Here is a 24,918-nt window from a genome sequence, read left to right as displayed (position 1 = left end):
ACAACGGACCACCGGGGTCCAGAACTTCGGATCACAATCATTATGACGTGTGGAGACGGCAGAGAATCTGTCACACGATACGATGACACAAACCCCCAACCACAGATCCGGGACCCCCCACTACCATGCCGACAGCACTGAGGGCCACAAAGCAGGGCCCCCCGGCCTAGGCCAGCCCACCTGATTAAAGTCGGGGTCGTTCTCTCCTTCGGGTCGAGGTTCCTCTTTCTCCTCTTCTGGGTCTGAACTGCTGACGTTTAGCTCAGGGGCCGCTTCCTTCAGGACCTGCAAAAAGGGAGGGAACACATCACAGGGGCACATCGGCTGCAGCCCCCCATGTAATAGGCTGAGGTCACATCACGAAGGGCACATCAGATGCAGCCCCCCATGTAATAGGCCGAGGTCACATCACGGAGGGCACATCAGATGCAGCCCCCCATGTAATAGGCCGAGGTCACATCACGGCGAGCACATCGGCTGCAGCCCCCCATGTAATAGGCCGAGGTCACATCACGGAGGGCACATCGGCTGCAGCCCCCCATGTAATAGGCCGAGGTCACATCACGGAGGTCACATCGGCTGCAGCCCCCCATGTAATAGGCTGAGGTCACATCACGAAGGGCACATCAGATGCAGCCCCCCATGTAATAGGCCGAGGTCACATCACGGAGGGCACATCAGATGCAGCCCCCCATGTAATAGGCCGAGGTCACATCACGGCGAGCACATCGGCTGCAGCCCCCCATGTAATAGGCCGAGGTCACATCACGGAGGGCACATCAGATGCAGCCCCCCATGTAATAGGCCGAGGTCACATCACGGAGGGCACATCGGCTGCAGCCCCCCATGTAATAGGCCGAGGTCACATCACGGAGGTCACATCGGCTGCAGCCCCCCATGTAATAGGCCGAGGTCACATCACGGAGGGCACATCGGCTGCAGCCCCCCATGTAATAGGCCGAGGTCACATCACGGAGGTCACATCGGCTGCAGCCCCCCATGTAATAGGCCGAGGTCACATCACGGAGGGCACATCAGATGCAGCCCCCCATGTAATAGGCTGAGGTCACATCACGGAGGGCACATCAGATGCAGCCCCCCATGTAATAGGCTGAGGTCACATCACGGAGGGCACATCAGATGCAGCCCCCCATGTAATAGGCTGAGGTCACATCACGGAGGGCACATCAGATGCAGCCCCCCATGTAATAGGTTGAGGTCACATCACGGCGAGCACATCGGCTGCAGCCCCCCATGTAATAGGCCGAGGTCACATCACGGAGGGCACATCAGATGCAGCCCCCCATGTAATAGGCCGAGGTCACATCACGGCGAGCACATCGGCTGCAGCCCCCCATGTAATAGGCCGAGGTCACATCACGGAGGGCACATCAGATGCAGCCCCCCATGTAATAGGCTGAGGTCACATCACGGAGGGCACATCAGATGCAGCCCCCCATGTAATAGGCTGAGGTCACATCACGGAGGGCACATCAGATGCAGCCCCCCATGTAATAGGCCGAGGTCACATCACGGAGGGCACATCAGATGCAGCCCCCCATGTAATAGGCTGAGGTCACATCACGGAGGGCACATCAGATGCAGCCCCCCATGTAATAGGCCGAGGTCACATCACGGCGAGCACATCGGCTGCAGCCCCCCATGTAATAGGCCGAGGTCACATCACGGAGGGCACATCAGATGCAGCCCCCCATGTAATAGGCCGAGGTCACATCACGGCGAGCACATCGGCTGCAGCCCCCCATGTTATAGGTCGAGGTCACATCGGTTGCAGCCCCCCATGTGATAGGCCGAGGTCACATCGGCTGCAGCCCCCCATTATAGGCCGAGGTCACATCGGCTGCAGCCCCCCCATGTGATAGGCCGAGGTCACCCACTTACCTTCTTGCTATCCACCACTTTGTGCACGTAGATGGTGGCCTGTGCGTATTCCCTCAGGTCCCGCTCCTGCTGACATAGAAGACCCTCCCGACACTCAGGACACAGCTCTGACGGGGATCAGAGGACATAATGGTCAGGAACGGAGACCCCCACCACAGGAGACACCAGGGTCCCCCCACCACAGGAGACATCAGGGTCCCCCCACCACAGGAGACACCAGGGTCCCCCCACCACAGGAGACACCAGGGTCCCCCCACCACAGGAGACATCAGGGTCCCCCCACCACAGGACACCCCTGGGACCCCCCACAGCACACATTGCAGGAGACCCCCTCACCATGTAACCCCGCAGAAAATGAAATGTTAAAACAAACCGGGCTCAGACACGTAGAGCGCCGCCGCGTCCTCCACCGTCCGGGAGATCCTGATCGTGTGATCGATGATGAAGAGCTTCTGGATAACGTCCCATTCAGCCGGCCAGAGGAGAGCGAAGCTGGGAGCAGAAGTCACATGTGACCCCCAGCATCACAGCAAGGCCACCCCCTGCATTATACCCCAGAGCTGCACTCACTATTCCACAGCTTGTCCCCCCGCTTGTTACATGACAGAGCCCCCACATCACCACTACACCCGTCATGTGAAGTAGACACTCATTGTCCCTCTGCGTTACAGTAATGGAGGAATCCACAACCTGCTGACGGTTTCCAATACCAGCAGAATTATGCTTCCAGCTCCGGAGCAGAGTATGAGGTGTAACCTAGGGGCCAGCAGAGTCCCTCCCTTCCCGGCACATGATGAATACTCACAGTTTGGAGTCTTCCTTGGTCATTGTGGAGAAGGAGAACATGAGACCCCCGTGTGGGCAGAGGAGGAGTTTATTGCCCAGGGACTGCACCGGGCCACACTTGGTCGGCCTCCTGAAGGAAACATGCAGGGTTAGCAACCCTAGGAGGACGGCACCCCGCCCAGCCCTCAGGGGCCGCCAACCCACCCAGCCCTCAGAGGACACCACCCCGCTCTGCCCTCAGAGGCCGCCACCCCGCTCTGCCCTCAGAGGACACCACCCTGCCCAGCCCTCAGGGGCCGCCAACCCGCCCAGCCCTCAGAGGACACCACCCCGCTCTGCCCTCAGAGGCCGCCACCCCGCTCTGCCCTCAGGGGCCAGCACCCCGCTCTGCCCTCAGAGGCCGGAACGCCGCCACCCCGCTCTGCCCTCAGAGGCCGGCACCCTGCCCTCAGAGGACGCCACCCCGCCCAGCCCTCAGAAGCCGCCACCCCGCCCAGCCCTCAGGGGCCAGCACCCCGCCCAGCCCTCAGGGGCCAGCACCCCGCCCAGCCCTCAGGGGCCAGCACCCCGCCCAGCCCTCAGAGGACACCACCCCGCCCAGCCCTCAGAAGCCGGCACCCCGCTCTGCCCTCGGAGGCCGCCACCCCGCTCTGCCCTCAGAGGCCGGGACCCGCTCTGCCCCCGGAGGCCAGCATGCCACAGCCCCGCTCACCTTATAAACTTTCTCCACTCCTCCACGAAGAACTGGGAGACTATGTACAGCTCGGAAGTCTCCTGTGTACACAACAGAGAGCAGTCAGGTGCTGGCGGCAGAGAGCGCCCCCCAGTGCACACAACAGAGCAGTCAGGTGTCGGAGAGCGCCCCCCAGTGCACACAACAGAGCAGTCAGGTGTCGGAGAGCGCCCCCCAGTGCACACAACAGAGCAGTCAGGTGTCGGAGAGCGCCCCCCAGTGCACACAACAGAGAGCAGTCAGGTGCAGAGAGCGGAGAGCGCCCCCCAGTGCACACAACAGAGCAGTCAGGTGTCGGAGAGCGGAGAGCGCCCCCCAGTGCACACAACAGAGCAGTCAGGTGTCGGAGAGCGCCCCCCAGTGCACACAACAGAGAGCAGTCAGGTGCAGAGAGCGGAGAGCGCCCCCCAGTGCACACAACAGAGCAGTCAGGTGTCGGAGAGCGCCCCCCAGTGCACACAACAGAGAGCAGTCAGGTGCAGAGAGCGCCCCCCAGTGCACACAACAGAGCAGTCAGGTGTCGGAGAGCGCCCCCCAGTGCACACAACAGAGCAGTCAGGTGTCGGAGAGCGCCCCCCAGTGCACACAACAGAGAGCAGTCAGGTGCAGAGAGCGCCCCCCAGTGCACACAACAGAGCAGTCAGGTGTCGGAGAGCGCCCCCCAGTGCACACAACAGAGCAGTCAGGTGTCGGAGAGCGCCCCCCAGTGCACACAACAGAGCAGTCAGGTGTCGGAGAGCGCCCCCCAGTGCACACAACAGAGCAGTCAGGTGTCGGAGAGCGCCCCCCAGTGCACACAACAGAGAGCAGTCAGGTGCAGAGAGCGCCCCCCGGTGCACACTATGGAGGACCTACCTGAGGCCAGCTGCCTCCGCATGGGCGGCTCTTGTCCTGGAAGAGGTTGGGCAGTGCCAGCTTCTGCTCATACGCCATCTTTTTATGCAGGGCATCATTCCTTTCCCCTTCCTGTTCTAGAACCTACAAAAACCCATCAATTTATTGGGGTCTCGGCAGAACCCCAGTAAAAATGCAGTGGTGGTCCTGCAGCTGGTACCTGGCACTGGCGGCACGGCTCCTGGTCGTGTCTGAACTCCGGGGCGGTGGGGAAGTACTCCTTCAGCTTCACCCAGGTGGCCTCCGACACCAGCCTCCTCTCACTCTCCGACATGCACAGACCACCTGAGGGGGAGAGCCATGACTGCACACAGGGCGCCATATGATCAGAAGCCCCCAGTGTGAAGGCTCTGGGTCTTACCGTGCTGGCAGACTAGGTCTTCATTGAAGCCGGTGTCTGCACCCTCTTCCCTCTTGTCCTCCAGCAGCTCTTCTGTAGATAGAGAGAGATTGGGTGGGCCGACGTCGCCCCGCCGGGGTGGGGTGTGTGAGGCTATAGTGTAGGGCCAACTGGGAGGGGGGAAGGGAAGGGGCCAACCGCCACGCGCCGGGGAAAGGGCCAACCACCACGCGCCGGGGACTGGTATTTTACCTCTTTTGGGGGCGCTGCCGTTCATCTTCACATCCCCGTGTTCACATTCATCCTCTTGGTGATGGCCGAGCTGTTCGGTTGCCAGCTGCCGCCATCGTCGCAGTGACGCCTTCCCTATCCAGAAGCCCTCCTTGCTGGGGAACAGAGGGGGAGTGGTAAGAAATGGCCCCCACCTGGCACCTGCGGGGGCACTGCACTCACCTGCGGAGGGCGCTGCACTCACCTGCTCATGGTCACCTTCACCATGTTGGCGATGCTCTTGTGGTCTTCGTTCAGTTGGTTCTTCAGTCGCAGGACTCGGCAGCGCTCCACCACACAGTCCTTACACAGGGAGTCGGCTGAGGAAAGAGAAGCCACCGTAAATGAGGAGCTTTAGAATACTTCCTCTAGAGGGTCTGCTGGCCTCCAGCGAGTAAGTGTTATCATAGGGACAGGAGGACGATTGCTGATAAAGGAGGCAGCCATCATGCAGATTGGGTTGGATGTGTGAGCTCCACTCCATGTGGCGGCAGCACCGGCCCATGTGGACATATCCCCTATAGCAGAAGCCCCCCAGGCCCACGACGACTGAAGAGCAGAGGAGAGACCTGGCATCTCAGCTAACAACCAGAAACACGCCACGTCAGCCATGGGGTCTACAGGAGGAGCAGGACACTGGTCGGATGTGTCACGTATCCACTCTCAGCACGTGACTTGGAGTTGTGCCTGCAAGGGTTAATCTATCTCCCCACTCTCAGTCCAGCATTCAACCTCTGTCCTATGCTGTAATGGGAGCATAAATCACACACCAACCCAGGCCACACACCCGCTCATACACGCTGCCACCACTCACTGAATACACGGGCAATGAGTCCCGGAAATATTAATACTAATAATGTCTACCACTCATAAGGGTCACACACTGTAAGGCTATGGATTCTTTAGAGCATACAAGGCTCAACTAATTAAAGTTTTATGCTTTAATAGAAAAGGTGCAGTGCTTACAATAAAAAGGTATAAAAATATGGTAATAAAAAAGTGACATACATATATGCAAAATAGTTATAAAAACAAAGGGAAAAAACGTAGAAACATCTGAACATCAGCTTGGCTCCTCAGTCTGAACGAGTTTCTATGTGTAAAGGCCTAATTTATAGAGTCAACCTGGAGGTCTAATTTCTAGACCAGCCTCTTGGGTTAATATTATAATTGCTGGTTTGTGATTGGATCCCGGCTATTTTACCAATTAATACATTATTTTTCTTTGAACCCATTTGTGTGACCTTTCTCATAGTAAATAGTGTCATGCTGCAATTGGTGTGTCTGTTCAAAAGAGTCAGAAGGTGTGAAATGTTTCCACTTGTGCGTGTTCAGGAAATCCCCCCTGGGGTGACTGGAGACCAGGAGACTGCCTGCTCAGGATAACATAGGTCATGACCTTTGTGAAGAGCTGCAGCCTAGGACAGATGCTAAGTTACTGCTGATCATACATGCATACATATTCCACTACAGGATGTATGACCCTCGTGGGGGGCTCACCCTTAAGACGTGGCCCACCATGGTATCTCTTATAGAAGACCTCCGCTGCGTACTCGGAGATCCTCTTCATGAGGGAGATCTTGTCAGGATGCAACCGGCCATGAGGACACAGGTACTTGGAGTTATCGATGGGTTTGGACGGCGTAGATTCATCCAACCATTTCTGGAGCCATTCAAGAGGAATGAAGTCGTAGGCTTTATCTGCAGAGAAGCAGAGGACAAGGGCGGAAAATGTAACCACGCCGCCGACCTGAGAAACCATCAGCAAGACAATGAAATGCATGAAAACTGTCACCAAGGATGAGACTGAGGGCGTCTGCAGAGAAGAGGCGGCCGAGGCGGTGCCATGGGTTTGTGTATTGTAAGTGGCTGCACGACCATCTGAGAAAGGAAACTGCAGAAAGCCACAGCTGTCACACTGAGAAAAGCACATTGAGTAGTCGCCTCCCTGCAGACGTCGACCCAAAGACACTGCCCGGCAGACGCCCAAGCAGTCACCTCCCCGCAGACACTGACCAAGACACTGCCCCGCAGACGCCCAAGCAGTCACCTCCCCGCAGACACTGACCAAGACACTGCCCGGCAGACGCCCGAGCAGTCACCTCCCCGCAGACACTGACCAAAAGACACTGCCCCGCAGACGCCCAAGCAGTCAACTCCCCGCAGACACTGACCAAGACACTGCCCGGCAGACGCCCAAGCAGTCACCTCCCCGCAGATACCGACCAAAAGACACTGCCCCGCAGACGCCCAATCAGTCACCTCCCCGCAGACACTGACCAAGACACTGCCCGGCAGACGCCCAAGCAGTCACCTCCCCGCAGATACCGACCAAAAGACACTGCCCCGCAGACGCCCAATCAGTCACCTCCCCGCAGACACTGACCAAGACACTGCCCGGCAGACGCCCAAGCAGTCACCTCCCCGCAGATACCGACCAAAAGACACTGCCCCGCAGACGCCCAAGCAGTCACCTCCCCGCAGACACTGACCAAGACACTGCCTGGCAGACGCCCAAGCAGTCACCTCCCCGCAGACACTGACCAAGACACTGCCCGGCAGACGCCCAAGCAGTCACCTCCCCGCAGATACCGACCAAAAGACACTGCCCCGCAGACGCCCAATCAGTCACCTCCCCGCAGACACTGACCAAGACACTGCCCGGCAGACGCCCAAGCAGTCACCTCCCCGCAGATACCGACCAAAAGACACTGCCCCGCAGACGCCCAAGCAGTCACCTCCCCGCAGACACTGACCAAGACACTGCCTGGCAGACGCCCAAGCAGTCACCTCCCCGCAGACACTGACCAAGACACTGCCCGGCAGACGCCCAAGCAGTCACCTCCCCGCAGATACCGACCAAAAGACACTGCCCCGCAGACGCCCAATCAGTCACCTCCCCGCAGACACTGACCAAGACACTGCCCGGCAGACGCCCAAGCAGTCACCTCCCCGCAGATACCGACCAAAAGACACTGCCCCGCAGACGCCCAATCAGTCACCTCCCCGCAGACACTGACCAAGACACTGCCCGGCAGACGCCCAAGCAGTCACCTCCCCGCAGATACCGACCAAAAGACACTGCCCCGCAGACGCCCAAGCAGTCACCTCCCCGCAGACACTGACCAAGACACTGCCTGGCAGACGCCCAAGCAGTCACCTCCCCGCAGACACTGACCAAGACACTGCCCCGCAGACGCCCAAGCAGTCACCTCCCTGCAGACACTGCCCGGCAGACGCCCAAGCAGTCACCTCCCCGCAGACACTGACCAAGACACTGCCCCGCAGACGCCCGAGCAGTCACCTCCCCGCAGACACCGACCAAAAGACACTGTCCCGCACACGCCCGAGCAGTCACCTCCCCGCAGATACCGACCAAAAGACACTGCCCCGAAGATGCCCGAGCAGTCACCTCCCCGCAGACACTGCCCAAAAGACACTGCCCCGCAGACGCCCGAGCAGTCACCTCCCCACAGACACTGCCCAAAAGACACTGCCCCGCAGACGCCTGAGCAGTCACCTCCCCGCAGACACTGACCAAAAGACACTGCCCCGCAGACACCCGAGCAGTCACCTCCCCGCAGACACTAACCAGAAGACACCGACCAGAAGACACTGCCCCGCAGACGCCCGAGCAGTCACCTCCCTGCAGACACTGACCAGAAGACACTGCCCCGCAGACGCCCGAGCAGTCACCTCCCCGCAGACACTGACCAAAAGACACTGCCCCGCAGACACCCGAGCAGTCACCTCCCCGCAGACACTGACCAAAAGACACTGCCCCGCAGACGCCCGAGCAGTCACCTCCCCGCAGACACTGACCAAAAGACACTGCCCCGCAGACACCCGAGCAGTCACCTCCCCGCAGACACTGCCCCGCAGACACCCAAGCAGTCACCTCCCCGCAGACACTGACCAAGACACTGCCCCGCAGATGCCCGAGCAGTCACCTCCCCGCAGACACTGCCCCGCAGATGCCCGAGCAGTCACTTCCCCGCAGACACTGCCCTGCAGATGCCCGAGCAGTCACCTCCCCGCAGATACCGACCAGAAGACACTGCCCCGCAGACGCCCGAGCAGTCACCTCCCCGCAGACACTGCCCTACAGACGCCCGAGCAGTCACTTCCCCGCAGACACTGCCCAAAAGACACTGCCCCGCAGACGCCCGAGCAGTCACCTCCCCGCAGACACTGACCAAAAGACACTGCCCTGCAGACGCCCGAGCAGTCACCTCCCCGCAGACACTGACCAAAAGACACTGCCCTGCAGACGCCCGAGCGGTCACCTCCCCGCAGATACCGAACAAAAGACAGTGCCCTGCAGACGGCCGAGCAGTCACCTCCCCGCAGATACCGAACAAAAGACACTGCCCTGCAGACGGCCGAGCAGTCACCTCCGCGCAGATACCGAACAAAAGACACTGCCCCGCAGACGGCCGAGCAGTCACCTCCCCGCAGATACCGAACAAAAGACACTGCCCCGCAGACTCCTCCCAGCAGACAGCAACCCAAAGACGTCTCTCCGCAGACACCTGAGCAGTCGTCTCCATGACCGAGAAATGCCTCCCCCGCCCCAAAGACGCTGCACTGCAAACGTTGCCCAAGCAGTCGCCTCCCCGCAGACACCAACCCAAAGCCGCCTCCGACGCAAAGACACCTCCCAGCAGTTGACTCCCTCGACCCAAAGACACTGCCCCACAGACGTCGACCCAAAGACGCTGTCCCGCAGTCGCCTCCCCGCAGACGCCCAAGCAGGCGCCTTCCTGCAGATGCTGACCCAAAGACGCTGCCTTGCAGTCGCCTCCCCGCAGACGTCGCCTAAGCAGTCACCTCCCCGCAGACACCGCCCCGCAGACACTTCCCCGCAGGTGCTCCTTGGACAAGAGCAAAGTGTAGCATAAATGTTTGGAAACCATCAAGGAGGTGCAGAACAAAGATAACACAAGACTGTAAATATGACTACACCCCGAGGAGTGGAGAGATGAGGAGAAATTGATCACTGATCCTGAGCCTAAACACAGGGGTAAAGGCATTCCTGTCAGCGTTACACGAGCACGAACAAAGCAAGACCCCACCCATCGCCGGAGAGCCCCCTTACTGTCAGTCACACCGCTGACACCATATGGGAAGAACTCAGGAGTCAGTGAGACGCTTCACCTCATGTCTGGAGGATACATGAAATCCCAAGAGACTATAGAACAGCGCCATCACTATCAGCTCAGTGGGGCTCCGACACCAGGGACCCTTCAATCAGCTGATACCAGGCCCCTCAGGATGTATCAGGGGTCCGGACACCATGTCCACCCATCCATCCAGCCTTCCACACACAGAGCGGGTCCAGAGAAGGTGTACGTCCAGCCACACAGAGGGGGTCCGGACACAGTGACCGTTCATCCACACACAGAGGGGGTCTGGAGAAGGTGTACGTCCAGCCACACAGAGGGGGTCCGGACACAGTGTCCGTTCATCCACACACAGAGGGGGTCTGGAGAAGGTGTACGTCCAGCCACACAGAGGGGGTCCGGACACAGTGACCGTTCATCCACACACAGAGGGGGTCTGGACACAGTGACCGTTCATCCACACACAGAGGGGGTCTGGAGAAGGTGTCCGTCCATCCAGCCTTCCACACACAGAGGGGGTCCAGACACAGTGTCCGTCCATCCAGCCTTCCACACACAGAGGGGGTCCAGACACAGTGTCCATCCATCCAGCCTTCCACACACAGAGGGGGTCCAGACACCGTGTCCGTCCATCCAGCCTTCCACACACAGAGGGGGTCCAGACACAGTGTCCGTCCATCCAGCCTTCCACACACAGAGGGGGTCCAGACACAGTGTCCATCCATCCAGCCTTCCACACACAGAGGGGATCCAGACAGTGTGTCCGTCCATCCAGCCTTCCACACACAGAGGGGATCCAGACACCGTGTCCGTCCATCCAGCCTTCCACACACAGAGGGGATCCAGACACCGTGTCCGTCCATCCAGCCTTCCACACACAGAGGGGGTCTGGAGAAGGTGTCCGTCCATCCAGCCTTCCACACACAGAGGGGGTCCAGACAGTGTGTCCATCCATCCAGCCTTCCACACACAGAGGGGATCCAGACACCGTGTCCGTCCATCCAGACTTCCACACACAGAGGGGGTCCAGACAGTGTGTCCATCCATCCAGCCTTCCACACACAGAGGGGATCCAGACACCGTGTCCGTCCATCCAGACTTCCACACACAGAGGGGATCCAGACACCGTGTCCGTCCATCCAGCCTTCCACACACAGAGGGGGTCCAGACACAGTGTCCGTCCATCCAGCCTTCCACACACAGAGGGGGTCCAGACAGTGTGTCCATCCATCCAGCCTTCCACACACAGAGGGGATCCAGACACCGTGTCCGTCCATCCAGACTTCCACACACAGAGGGGATCCAGACACAGTGTCCATCCATCCAGCCTTCCACACACAGAGGGGATCCAGACACCGTGTCTGTCCATCCAGCCTTCCACACACAGAGGGGATCCAGACACCGTGTCCGTCCATCCAGCCTTCCACACACAGAGGGGATCCAGACACAGTGTCCGTCCATCCAGCCTTCCACACACAGAGGGGATCCAGACACAGTGTCCATCCATCCAGCCTTCCACACACAGAGGGGATCCAGACACCGTGTCCATCCATCCAGCCTTCCACACACAGAGGGGATCCAGACACCGTGTCCGTCCATCCAGCCTTCCACACACAGAGGGGGTCCAGACACAGTGTCCATCCATCCAGCCTTCCACACACAGAGGGGATCCAGACACCGTGTCTGTCCATCCAGCCTTCCACACACAGAGGGGGTCCAGACACCGTGTCTGTCCATCCAGCCTTCCACACACAGAGGGGGTCCAGACACCGTGTCTGTCCATCCAGCCTTCCACACACAGAGGGGGTCCAGACACAGTGTCCGTCCATCCAGCCTTCCACACACAGAGGGGGTCCAGACACCGTGTCCATCCATCCAGCCTTCCACACACAGAGGGGGTCCAGACACCGTGTCTGTCCATCCAGCCTTCCACACACAGAGGGGGTCCAGACACCGTGTCCGTCCATCCAGCCTTCCACACACAGAGGGGATCCAGACACCGTGTCTGTCCATCCAGCCTTCCACACACAGAGGGGGTCCAGACACCGTGTCTGTCCATCCAGCCTTCCACACACAGTGGGGGTCCGGACACAGTGACCGTTCATCCATCCAGCCTTCCACACACAGAGGGGGTCTGGAGAAGGTGTCCGTCCATCCAGCCTTCCACACACAGAGGGGGTCCAGACAGTGTGTCCATCCATCCAGCCTTCCACACACAGAGGGGTCCAGACACCGTGTCCGTCCATCCAGCCTTCCACACACAAAGGGGGTCCAGACACAGTGTCCGTCCATCCAGCCTTCCACACACAGAGGGGATCCAGACACCGTGTCCGTCCATCCAGCCTTCCACACACAGAGGGGGTCTGGAGAAGGTGTCCGTCCATCCAGCCTTCCACACACAGAGGGGGTCCAGACACCGTGTCCATCCATCCAGCCTTCCACACACAGAGGGGTCCAGACACCGTGTCCGTCCATCCAGCCTTCCACACACAGAGGGGGTCCAGACACCGTGTCCGTCCATCCAGCCTTCCACACACAGAGGGGGTCTGGAGAAGGTGTCCGTCCATCCAGCCTTCCACACACAGAGGGGGTCCAGACACCGTGTCCGTCCATCCAGACTTCCACACACAGAGGGGGTCCGGACACAGTGTCCATCCATCCAGCCTTCCACACACAGAGGGGGTCCAGACACAGTGTCCGTCCATCCAGCCTTCCACACACAGAGGGGGTCCAGACACCGTGTCCGTCCATCCAGCCTTCCACACACAGAGGGGGTCCAGACACCGTGTCCGTCCATCCAGCCTTCCACACACAGAGGGGGTCCGGACACCATGTCCATCCATTCAGCCTTCCACACACAGAGGGGGTCTGGAGAAGGTGTCCGTCCATCCAGCCTTCCACACACAGAGGGGGTCCGGACACAGTGACCGTTCATCCACACACAGAGGGGGTCTGGAGAAGGTGTCCATCCATTCAGCCTTCCACACACAGAGGGGTCCGGACACAGTGTCCATCCATCCAGCCTTCCACACACAGAGGGGGTCTGGAGAAGGTGTCCGTCCATCCAGCCTTCCACACACAGAGGGGGTCCGGACACAGTGACCGTTCATCCACACACAGAGGGGGTCTGGAGAAGGTGTCCGTCCATCCAGCCTTCCACACACAGAGGGGGTCCAGACACCGTGTCCGTCCATCCAGCCTTCCACACACACAGGGGGTCCAGACACCATGTCCATCCATTCAGCCTTCCACACACAGAGGGGGTCCGGACACCATGTCCATCCATTCAGCCTTCCACACACAGAGGGGTCCGGACACCATGTCCATTCATTCAGCCTTCCACACACAGAGGGGGTCCAGACACAGTGTCCATCCATCCAGACTTCCACACACAGAGGGGTCCGGACACCATGTCCATCCATTCAGCCTTCCACACACAGAGGGGTCCGGACACCATGTCCATTCATTCAGCCTTCCACACACAGAGGGGGTCCAGACACAGTGTCCATCCATCCAGCCTTCCACACACAGAGGGGGTCCGGACACAGTGACCGTTCATCCACACACAGAGGGGGTCTGGAGAAGGTGTCCGTCCATCCAGCCTTCCACACACAGAGGGGGTCCAGACACAGTGTCCATCCATCCAGCCTTCCACACACAGAGGGGGTCTGGAGAAGGTGTCCGTCCATCCAGCCTTCCACACACAGAGGGGGTCTGGAGAAGGTGTCCGTCCATCCAGCCTTCCACACACAGAGGGGGTCTGGAGAAGGTGTCCGTCCATCCAGCCTTCCACACACAGAGGGGGTCCAGACACAGTGTCCATCCATCCAGCCTTCCACACACAGAGGGGGTCTGGAGAAGGTGTCCGTCCATCCAGCCTTCCACACACAGAGGGGGTCTGGAGAAGGTGTCCGTCCATCCAGCCTTCCACACACAGAGGGGGTCTGGAGAAGGTGTCCGTCCATCCAGCCTTCCACACACACAGGGGGTCCAGACACCATGTCCATCCATTCAGCGTTCCACACACAGAGGGGTCCGGAGACCGTGTCCGTCCATCCAGCCTTCCACACACACAGGGGGAACGGAGACAGTGTCCATCCATCCAGACTTCCACACACAGGGGGTCCGGAGACCGTGTCCGTCCATCCAGCCTTCCACACACACAGGGGGAACGGAGACAGTGTCCGTCCATCCAGCCTTCCACACACAGAGGGCGTCCGGAGGCCGCGTCCATCCATCCGGCCTTCTACACACAGAGGGGATCCGGACACAGTGTCCGTCCATCTGGCCACAGAGGGGTCCCCACCAATCTGATAATGAACTGGCAGCATATGAAGTCAGGAGAGCCCCGGACCCCCCGCATCAGTACAATCACACAGCTATGGAAGTAATAAAATGTCTTACAGACCAGCTCCTGCAGGTAACCTCTGGTACAGCTCCTTCACCTCTTCATGTTTGGCTTTTCCCTTGTCCACACTCTCTTTCCGCATTTCGGACATTTCTACGCACCACTCCTCAAACTTGCAGTTATCCAGCTCCACCAATTTCTGGAGGAAACCTACAAGACGGGACAGACAGGTGGAAACAACAGGCGTTAATCTGCGTCCTCTCCCTATGCATGAGTAGCACAGAAGTGTTAGGGTAAATGTCCGCCCCGTGTTCATCAGCAGTGGTGGAGGTCACGGATCAATGTAGTCAGGGTAAATGTCCGTCCCGCCTCCATCAGCAGTGGTGGAGGTGACGGATCAGTGTTGTCAGGGTAAATGTCCGCCGCGCGTTCATCAGCAGTGGTGCAGGTGACGGATCAGTGTTGTCAGGGTAAATATCCGCCCCGCGTCCATCAGCAGTGGTGGAGGTGACTGATCAGTGTAGTCAGGGTAAATGTACGTCCCGCGGCCGTGAGCAGTGGTGGAGGTGACGGATCAGTGTAGTCAGGGTAAATGTCCGTCCCGCGTCCATCAGCAGTGGTGGAGGTGACTGATCAGTGTTGTCAGGGTAAATGTCCGCCGCGCGTTCATCAGCAGTGGTGCAGGTGACGGATCAGTGTTGTCAGGGTAAATATCCGCCCCGCGTCCATCAGCAGTGGTGGAGGTGACTGATCAGTGTAGTCAGGGTAAATGTACGTCCCGCGGCCGTGAGCAGTGGTGGAGGTGACGGATCAGTGTAGTCAGGGTAAATGTCCGTCCCGCCTCCATCAGCAGTGGTGGAGGTGACGGATCAGTGTTGTCAGGGTAAATGTCCGCCGCGCGTTCATCAGCAGTGGTGCAGGTGACGGATCAGTGTTGTCAGGGTAAATATCCGCCCCGCGTCCATCAGCAGTGGTGGAGGTGACTGATCAGTGTAGTCAGGGTAAATGTACGTCCCGCGGCCATCAGCAGTGGTGGAGGTGACGGATCAGTGTAGTCAGGGTAAATGTACGTCCCGCGGCCATCAGCAGTGGTGGAGGTGACGGATCAGTGTAGTCAGGGTAAATGTACGTCCCGCGGCCATCAGCAGTGGTGGAGGTGACTGATCAGTGTAGTCAGGGTAAATGTACGTCCCGCGGCCATCAGCAGTGGTGGAGGTGACGGATCAGTGTTGTCAGGGTAAATGTGCATCCCGCGGCCATCAGCAGTGGTGGAGGTGACGGATCAGTGTTGTCAGGGTAAATATCCGCCCCGCGTCCATCAGCAGTGGTGGAGGTGACTGATCAGTGTAGTCAGGGTAAATGTACGTCCCGCGGCCATCAGCAGTGGTGGAGGTGACGGATCAGTGTAGTCAGGGTAAATGTACGTCCCGCGGCCATCAGCAGTGGTGGAGGTGATGGATCAGTGTAGTCAGGGTAAATGTAGGTCCCGTGCCTGTGAACAGTGGTGGAGGTGACGGATCAGTGTTGTCAGGGTAAATGTGCATCCCGCGGCCATCAGCAGTGGTGGAGGTGATGGATCAGTGTAGTCAGGGTAAATGTGCATCCCGCGGCCATCAGCAGTGGTGGAGGTGATGGATCAGTGTAGTCAGGGTAAATGTACGTCCCGTGCCTGTGAACAGTGGTGGAGGTGACGGATCAGTGTAGTCAGGTTAAATGTACGTCCCGCGGCCATCAGCAGTGGTGGAGGTGACGGATCAGTGTAGTCAGGTTAAATGTACGTCCCGCGGCCATCAGCAGTGGTGGAGATGACGGATCAGTGTAGTCAGGGTAAATGTAGGTCCCTTGCCTGTGAACAGTGGTGGAGGTGACGGATCAGTGTAGTCAGGGTAAATGTACGTCCCGCGGCCATCAGCAGTGGTGGAGGTGACGGATCAGTGTAGTCAGGGTAAATGTAGGTCCCTTGCCTGTGAACAGTGGTGGAGGTGACGGATCAGTGTAGTCAGGGTAAATGTACGTCCCGTGCCTGTGAACAGTGGTGGAGGTGACGGATCAGTGTTGTCAGGGTAAATGTGCATCCCGCGGCCATCAGCAGTGGTGGAGGTGATGGATCAGTGTAGTCAGGGTAAATGTGCATCCCGCGGCCATCAGCAGTGGTGGAGGTGATGGATCAGTGTAGTCAGGGTAAATGTGCATCCCGCGGCCATCAGCAGTGGTGGAGGTGATGGATCAGTGTAGTCAGGGTAAATGTGCATCCCGCGGCCATCAGCAGTGGTGGAGGTGACGGATCAGTCTAGTCAGGGTAAATGTACGTCCCGCGGCCATCAGCAGTGGTGGAGGTGATGGATCAGTGTAGTCAGGGTAAATGTACGTCCCGTGCATGTGAACAGTGGTGGAGGTGATGGATCAGTGTAGTCAGGGTAAATGTACGTCCCGTGCCTGTGAACAGTGGTGGAGGTGACGGATCAGTGTAGTCAAGGTAAATGTACGTCCCGCGGCCATCAGCAGTGGTGGAGGTGACGGATGAGTGTAGTCAGGGTAAATGTACGTCCCGCAGTCGAGGTGACGGATCAGTGTAGTATCCCACCACTGTACTGTAACATCAGGCCGCTGTGGTTGGGACGCTGCATAAATACACAATGTGAAAACCGCAGCAATTCCTGAGTGTGGGAACGTACCGTGACTGTTTGAGATAAGGGGTGTCAGGATTTGTCTAATGGGATTTAAAGGTAACAGAGGAAAGTGAGAGTAAAGAAGTGAGAGCAGCAGCCGGACCCCAAAAGGTGGGTGTAGATATTAATTATAGTCGGATGGATGCTCATGCTGGCACATATGTAGAGACGCTGAGCCAAATATATTGCTACAATGTATATCCAGTAAACAGCGGCATGTGAAAGTCTGTGCACCCCTGGTCAAAGTTCCTGTAATTGTGAACAGAAGCAAGTTGAAGATTGCATGATCTAAAAGGTCTGAAGTTACAGACGACACATTTACTTTGTATTTTAGGACAATATATAATATGCAATAAAGAGGAAGATGGATGGTCACAAGCCGTCACACAGAAGAACGGCTGACATTATTGTACCAGGAGCCATGTGAAACTGGTGAAGAGCATGCCAAGACGCAGGAAAGCCGGGATTAACAATCATGGTAATTCCACACAATATTGATTTCTGAACTCTTCCGGAGGTAAAACATTAGTGCTGTTTCTAAATGATTATGTATTTGGTTTTTTGCATTATTTGAGGTCTACAATGCATATTTTGTTTTTTTACAATTTCTCATTCTCATAAAATAAATACAAAGTTTATTGCTTGGAACTTCAGAGACATGTGGTCAGCAGCTTATAGAATAAAAGAGCAATTTACATTTTACTGAAAAATATAAAGAGGAAAATCAGAGAAACTGAACATTTTGCAGTGGTCTCTTCATTTTTGCCAGAGCGCTATAGCTATATATAATCATCTTTTACATTGTAAAAGTTACAAAAAGCAAAACGGGCCGATGCACAAGTCTGTGCACCTAGTTGTGCCCCCTTTTGTAAGTGTGGTGATTATATATATATATATATATATATATATATATATATATATATATATATATATAGAGATGTGTGTAGAGACATATGTCTAGGGTTATATGTGTAACTAGCAGTAGTTGAACATCTGTCCTGAAACTGCAGGCCTCACAAAGGTCACAGCATACACATCCTGAGAAGGCAGACTACTGTCTCTACTCTCGCCAGGGGTTTGCGCTGGGAACCAAGAAAAAGGGAAACATTTGACACCTTCTAGCTCTTGGAAGAGAGATGTCAATTACAGCCTGACACTATTTGTGAAAACTTTTACACGGAATCTCAGAGCAAATAATATATACATTGGGGGGTGCGGCCATGGTCCAATCAAAACCAAGCAATTATTATATTAACCTGAGGGTCTGGTCTAGAAATCTGACCTCCAGAGTAAAGCTATAAATTAGGCCTGTATACATAGAATCGTGTTCACATGTGAGGGCAGCCTGGGAAGCTGATGTGTTCCACCAATTCCATATTCACCTCCCCCCCCCTCAGGGAGCAGAAAGCAGACTACAAAGTTAGACGTTTCTGTAAGTTTTCTCCTAATTTATACTGTTTTGCATAAGTTGTATGTATTTTTTATTCCTTTTTCTTAATGTAAACACTGAATCTTTTTTTGTATTAAAGCATAAAACTTTAACAAGTTGAACCTTGAATGTTCTAAAAGAATCCATAGCCTTAAACTGTATGATCCTTATGAGTGATATATAGTAGTAGTAACATTTCTGGGACTCATCGCCCGTGTATTCGGTGAGTGGTGGCAGTGCGTATGAGCGGGTGTGTGGCCTGGGTCGGTGTGTGATTTATGCTCCCATTACACCATAGGGCAGAGGTTGGATGCTGGACAGAGAGGGGAGATAGATTAACCCTTGCAGGCACAACCCCAAGTCACGTGCTGAGAGCAGGCACGTGATGAATTAGTTAAACCACGGAGAAGGGATCCGTGACAGTAAGTATCACAGCTTGTAAACGCTTTTTGTCGACAGAATACTCAGTTCTTGTTGGAGGGATTTTCCTCCATTCTTCCTTGGAGAATTCCTCCCGATCTGTGAGATTCCTGGGGCGTCATACATTCTCTGCTATTTTGAGGTCTTGTCACAGATTATCAATGATGATCAGATCAGGGGACTGTGAGGGCCATTGTAAAACCTTCAGCTTGCACCTTCTGATGTCATCTGTGGATTTTGCCTTGTGTTTAGGATCATTACCCATTTGTAGCAGCCATCCTCTTCCTCTTTTCACCTTCAGCTTTTTTTACAGATGGTTTTATGTTTGCATCAAGAATTTGATGAAAGGTCATTGAATCCATTCTTTCCTCTACCTGTAAAATGTTCCCCTTGCCCTTGCCGGCAACATGACCGCAAAGCCCGATCGATGCACCGCCATGCTTAATAGTTGGCGGGATGTTCTTTTCCTGAAATTCTGTGATTTGCCTCTCCGGCAATCCTATGTGCGGTAATGGCCATTTCTGGAAAAGGCGTTTTGAAAGCACTTCTTACATACGGCCTTCTCCTGCTTTGTGGCCTCCACCATTCCCCGAGTGCTCGGCAGCGGCTGAGAAGACCCCTTGGCTGCTGGTTTTTGGCGCAAGGTTAGAGGCGGCTGGGTTTTTATAAAGCTGGAAATTTGCATCACTGGGCCTCTCCTAATGATAGTGAACGAGCCACAACCCTAACAGGCTAATTAAGGGCGGAATCCTTGCTCAAAGTTATCCGAGCGCACAAATCTCAAAGGGTGCCAAAACTTTTGCATTGACCCATTTCCCTTTTTGTAATATTTAAAATGTAAAACTAGGAGTTAGTCATACCGGTAATGGTATTTCCAGGAGTCCATCATGACAGCACCACAGGAGGTTGCTCTTCATATCCTTGATAGGGACAGGAACACAGAAGAGGTTAAATAGCCCCTCCCAACCTCCACCCCTCAGTGATTTTACAAAGTACCACATCAGGATGGATACAACACAATTTTATTGAACTTCCTCTCTACATGTTCATATCACATATCAGACAAGAGTTCAAGGGGGGGCAAATAATGGGTGCTGTCATGATGGACTCCTGGAAATACCATTACCGGTATGACTAACTCCTAGTTTCCAGGTCGTCCACATGACAGCACCACAGGAGAAATACCAAATAACTCCTATTAGGGCGGGATTACAGCTTGGAGGACTTTTCTCCCAAAGCCAGTCTGTTGTTTTGACAGAACGTCCAGCTTGTAGTGTTTGCAAAAGGTATTTGAGCTAGACCAAGTTGCCGCCCGGCAAATTTGATCCATGGATGCACCCGCACTCTCTGCCCATGAAGCAGATACTGCTCTCAGTGAGTGGGCTTTTAGGTGATCTGGAGGAGATTCACCGGCTGAAATATACGCAGCGCAAATGGTAGATTTGATCCATCTAGCCAGAGTCGCTTTTGAGGCTTTTTTGCCTCTATTTTTCCCAGACATCTGGATAAAGAGATTTGAGTCAATTCTCCAGCTGTCTGTAAGTTTTAGATACTGCAATACTGTTCTCTTAACATCCAGGGAATGAAGAGAACGTTCTTTTTCGTTATTGTAGTTCTGGCAGAACGTAGGCAAAACTATTTCCTGGTTTCTGTGAAAGTCCGTCACAACTTTTGGAAGAAATGAAGGATCCAACTTTAAAACGATGCAATCTTCCTGTATCTTTAAGTATGGATCTGTTATGGACAGGGCTTGAATTTCGCCTTGCTGTCGTTATTGCGACGAGGAAAACAGTCTTGAATGTCACAGATTTTAAGTCTGCCTGATCAAGTGGCTCGTACGGAGCTTTCCGTAGCTCATTTAGCACCAAAGTGAGGTTCCATGAGGGTACTGAGCTTCGTATTGTTGGTCTAAGATGTTGTGTAGCTTTGATGAATCTCATTATCCAGGGATGATTCGCTAGTGGATAATCATAAAAGGCAGTTAAAGCTGAGATTTGTACCTTTAGCGTACTAGGCCTCAAGCCCATATCAAAACCTGTTTGGAGAAAATTTAGTATTTGAGGAATATCTGGTTGTTGGAGAATGGATATTGGAGTATTGGTCTGTGCACAAAATTTCTTCCAAATCTTCTGGTATATAGTCGAGGTCACCGGCTTTCTGCTTTTTTTCCATAGTTGAGATGACTGACTCCGACAGTCCTTTTGATCTCAAGATCTCCCTTTCAAGATCCATGCTGAGAGTTGTAGCATCTTTAGATTTTGATGGACCAATGGTCCCTGTATTAGAAGATCCCGTCTCAGTGGTAGAAACACTGGGTCCTCCACCGCCATCCACTTCAGCAGAGGAAACCAGCTCCTCTTGGGCCAATATGGCACTATTAGGATCACTACCGCTAGACTTTCCTGGATTTTCCTCAGAACTCTGGGAATTAGGGCTAGTGGCGGGAACGCGTATGCGAGTTCCATGTCCCAATGTTGAGCCAATGCATCTATGCCAGTTGGATTGTCTCTTGGATTTAGCGAAAAGAATTCTTTCGTTTTTGTATTGCTCCTTGAGGCGAATAAATCTATTTGTGGGGTGCCCCACTGTTGGATTAACTGAGTAAAGATTTCTTCGTTTAGAGACCATTCTGACGGCTGTACCTTCTCTCTGCTGAGAAAGTCCGCTATTTGGTTCTGTGAACCTTTTAGGTGTACTGCCGTGATGGACTTTACGGTATTTTCCGCCCAGGAGAATATTTCTTCTGCTAGTGCCTGAAGTGGACGGTGCCTTGGTCCTCCTTGATGTAGGAGAAAAGCTACCGTGGTCGAGTTGTCTGAGAAGACTCGGATGTGGTGTCCCTGAAGCTCGTGTTGGCACCTTTTTAGTGCTTCCCAGACCGCTCTGAGTTCCCTGTAGTTGGAGGAACTGTCGCGTATCAATGGTGGCCATGTCCCCTGAAGGTATCGATCTTCTATGTGGGCTCCCCAGCCCCTTGAGCTTGCATCGGTGGTTATATTTATGCATGGAGATATTTTCCATGGTTTTCCTCTTTTGAGGTTTTTTATGTTGATCCACCATGAGAGGGACTGCTTTACCCTGCTGGGTAACCACATCCTGTTGTCTAGTGAATCTTCTGATCTCCCCCTGCAGCTCCCAGGCTCCCCGGAAACAACCGGCGCCGCCGACCCCTGGAATCCGGCCACGCCCCCCGGAAGTTGTCACCCCCGGCTGGAGCGCCGGACGTTAGGGGAGCGATGCCAGCACCGGCCGCACGTGGAGCCTGAGGGAGCGCCGGACACCGCCGCCGCAGCCGCTGCCTCAGCGCCCCCTTTGATGAGGGGATGAGGCAGCGCATGGGAGCAGACAGCTCGACCTAGTCGCAGAGGGACCTCCAGCGGTATCGTGCGACTTCAGGAGTCGCCAGACTCTCACGGCCAGAGCCCCCTCCAGGAGGATGGACCGCACTCCGGAGCTCCTGCTCCAAGACCTGACCTCGGATCAGGTAAAGAGAAAACCTAATCTTCTGGAGAACTCTCTCCTGCGTCTGTCCCTGATAGGGACAGGAAAAACACTGAGGGGTGGAGGTTGGGAGGGGCTATTTAACCTCTTCTGTGTTCCTGTCCCTATCAAGGATATGAAGAGCAACCTCCTGTGGTGCTGTCATGTGGACGACCTGGAAAGATGAAAATACAATATTTTATTGCCCAAGATACAAAGTAAATGTGTCGTGTGTAACTTTAGGCCTTTTACATCATCTCATCTTTGACCCGGGGTGCACAGACTTTTACACGCCACTGCACCTCTATAAAGAGTGAGCGATAAAGTAATAACCAGAGCTGTGTCCTGATGTGTCGGCGCGGTTCTCTCCGTGCACGTATTCGGGCTTTACAACGCAATTTACTTCGCAACCGGCACACGGTTTCCGAATGTCCCAACTTCCTGTTGCTGACACAACCTGGCGCTACAAACAAGGACCTGCTAATCTGAAGAACTTTTACTGCCACGTCTAGACGGACGGACAACTATCGCAAAGGCCAGAAGCTTTAGGCTAAGTTCACACTTTGCAGATTCCACTGCGGATTTTTCCGCAGCAGAATTCCAAAATCCGCAGTGAAAACCCGTCGCGGTTTTTACTGCGGATTTATCGTGGTTTTTACTGCGGTTTCTTCTGCGGATTTTCATCTGCAGTTTCCTATTGGAGCAGGTGAAAATCCGCAGAAAAGAAGTGACATGCTGCGGAATGTAATCCGCTGCGTTTCCGCGCGTTTTTTTCCGCAGCATGTGCACTGCGTTTTTTGTTTCCCATAGGTTTACATTGTACTCTAAACTCATGGGAAACTGCTGCGGATCCGCAGCGGTCAAATCCGCTGTGGATCCGCAGCAAAATCCACAAAGTGTGAACATAGCCTTACTGTTACACTGCCTGAGCTTGTCCCTCCGTCTTGGCCCCGGTGTGTATCGGGCGAGTGCCGGCTCGCGTGATCAGTCCATAGTACGTGGGTCCACCGTTACCGAGAACCCGAGACCACCGTGTGTGCGGTGCTGAACTCCCATGTTGTACGGGAGTGTGGACTGGGCACGTCCCTGGTCATCTGTACGTGGGGTGCGATTGTAGCCGGCGGAGCAGATGTTGGCGACTGTCGGCAGCAGCCTCCCATATGGTCCGACACCTAGACGTAGGGGCACACTGCTTTTATCTGATAATATACAAGTCAGGCATGGAGAGACAGGGAAAAATCCATAGTGAAAGGTAAGCGTCCCTGCTGGTTTCTCTCCAGTCATGTCATCCTGTGGTAAGAGACAGAAGATGGGTCATCTGTCCACTAAGGGTCAGACTGAGCAAGGTAGGGCCGCAGAGAAGCCCATCAAGAACGATAACTCCGTCCAAAGCCTGATGAGGCCCTGCTCTAACCCGAGAAGATTGCCATCGCTAAACTCAAAGGTCATCCAAAGAACAACCACAGCTAAAAAGACAAAAGCCTGGCCGCAAGCAAGAGACCACCCTGCCAGAGTGCGAGCTGCACAAATGGCCTCCGCCGCAGACCCACCTGAGACCTACAACCTTCTCCTGAAGCTACAACAGGCTGGTGTTCAGAAGAATTTGCCAGATGGCAAGATAAGGGAGCTGTGCCGTCACCAGAAGGACCATGACATGGGGGGACAGAGGTTGCCTTCCCCAGGGTCTGTATCCCACAATGGCTCAAGTCACCCTCCCCAATACCCACCAAAGACTGCCACCACCGACCTCGTCCACCGCCATAGGTATGCTCCTGGGATCAGCGTCACTGCAGCCGAACACATCCAAGCCTGTCTGACCTGTGCGCTCAACTACGTGGGACGCCCCACCAAGACGTCTACGAGACACAAGGCCCCTGTAGACTACAGGCAGCTTCCCAAGATGCAAACCTACGAGTAAGAACTTGTGCCGACCTCTTCTCAGATGGACAGAGACGCATCCCGTGTGTAAAGTCATAACTAAGGGTACAGTGAAGAGACTAGTCAGCGGGCAGGGCAGGCGTCCGGGGACAGAGCGGGCAGGGCAGGCGTCCGGGGACAGAGCGGGCAGGGCAGGCGTCCGGGGACAGAGCGGGCAGGGCAGGCGTCCGGGGACAGAGCGGGCAGGGCAGGCGTCCGCCCCGAGGTGGTGGTGCTGACGGAGTGGCGCTCACCTGGAACCTCACAGTCCACGTCCTGCAGCTTCTCCGCCTTCAGCCTATACACCAGCATGTAGGCGTTCCGCGAGCAGTGGAAGCCCTTCGCACACTTGGGTTTCCGTGTTGCCGATTTTGATGGCTCCGCTATCAAGGGGGAGAGAAAAGAGACAACCGATCATTACATCTTATGGCAAAAGCCCCCATCACACCAGCGACACGTGTGCTACTGCAGCAATGGCGCGGAGGCCGAGGCTCCACCGTCATCAGTGCACAGCGCCGGAGGAAAGAGTCACACAAAAGGCGATGCTGACAATGGCCATAGGGGAGCAGGGCTGCCAGGAGCACAGAGGATTTCAGGACATCCTGAG

The 24,918-nt window shown here is 55.4% G+C and overlaps 1 protein-coding gene across 2 annotated transcripts in view; it reads right to left on the bottom strand.

Moving 5' to 3' along the window:
• USP48 (ubiquitin specific peptidase 48) overlaps positions 1-24,918 on the bottom strand; it is a 38,158-nt gene that overhangs the window by 1,373 nt on the left and 11,867 nt on the right. For both annotated transcript variants that reach the window (XM_069742134.1, XM_069742135.1), the window contains 13 exons: positions 24,566-24,694; positions 14,457-14,606; positions 6,426-6,626; positions 5,131-5,245; positions 4,908-5,041; positions 4,677-4,748; positions 4,476-4,600; positions 4,277-4,399; positions 3,401-3,462; positions 2,708-2,818; positions 2,276-2,394; positions 1,903-2,009; positions 181-285 (listed from right to left, as the gene is read on the bottom strand). In XM_069742134.1, coding sequence (XP_069598235.1) covers positions 181-285; positions 1,903-2,009; positions 2,276-2,394; positions 2,708-2,818; positions 3,401-3,462; positions 4,277-4,399; positions 4,476-4,600; positions 4,677-4,748; positions 4,908-5,041; positions 5,131-5,245; positions 6,426-6,626; positions 14,457-14,606; positions 24,566-24,694 — 1,553 coding nt within the window. The remainder of the gene's footprint in view (positions 1-180; positions 286-1,902; positions 2,010-2,275; positions 2,395-2,707; positions 2,819-3,400; positions 3,463-4,276; positions 4,400-4,475; positions 4,601-4,676; positions 4,749-4,907; positions 5,042-5,130; positions 5,246-6,425; positions 6,627-14,456; positions 14,607-24,565; positions 24,695-24,918) is intronic.

The sequence above is a fragment of the Ranitomeya imitator genome, chromosome 10 (genome assembly GCF_032444005.1).
Source record: "Ranitomeya imitator isolate aRanImi1 chromosome 10, aRanImi1.pri, whole genome shotgun sequence".
Taxonomy (NCBI): domain Eukaryota; kingdom Metazoa; phylum Chordata; class Amphibia; order Anura; family Dendrobatidae; genus Ranitomeya; species Ranitomeya imitator.
Note: the sequence above shows the minus strand (reverse complement) of the source record. Positions and strands in the feature narration are given on the sequence as shown.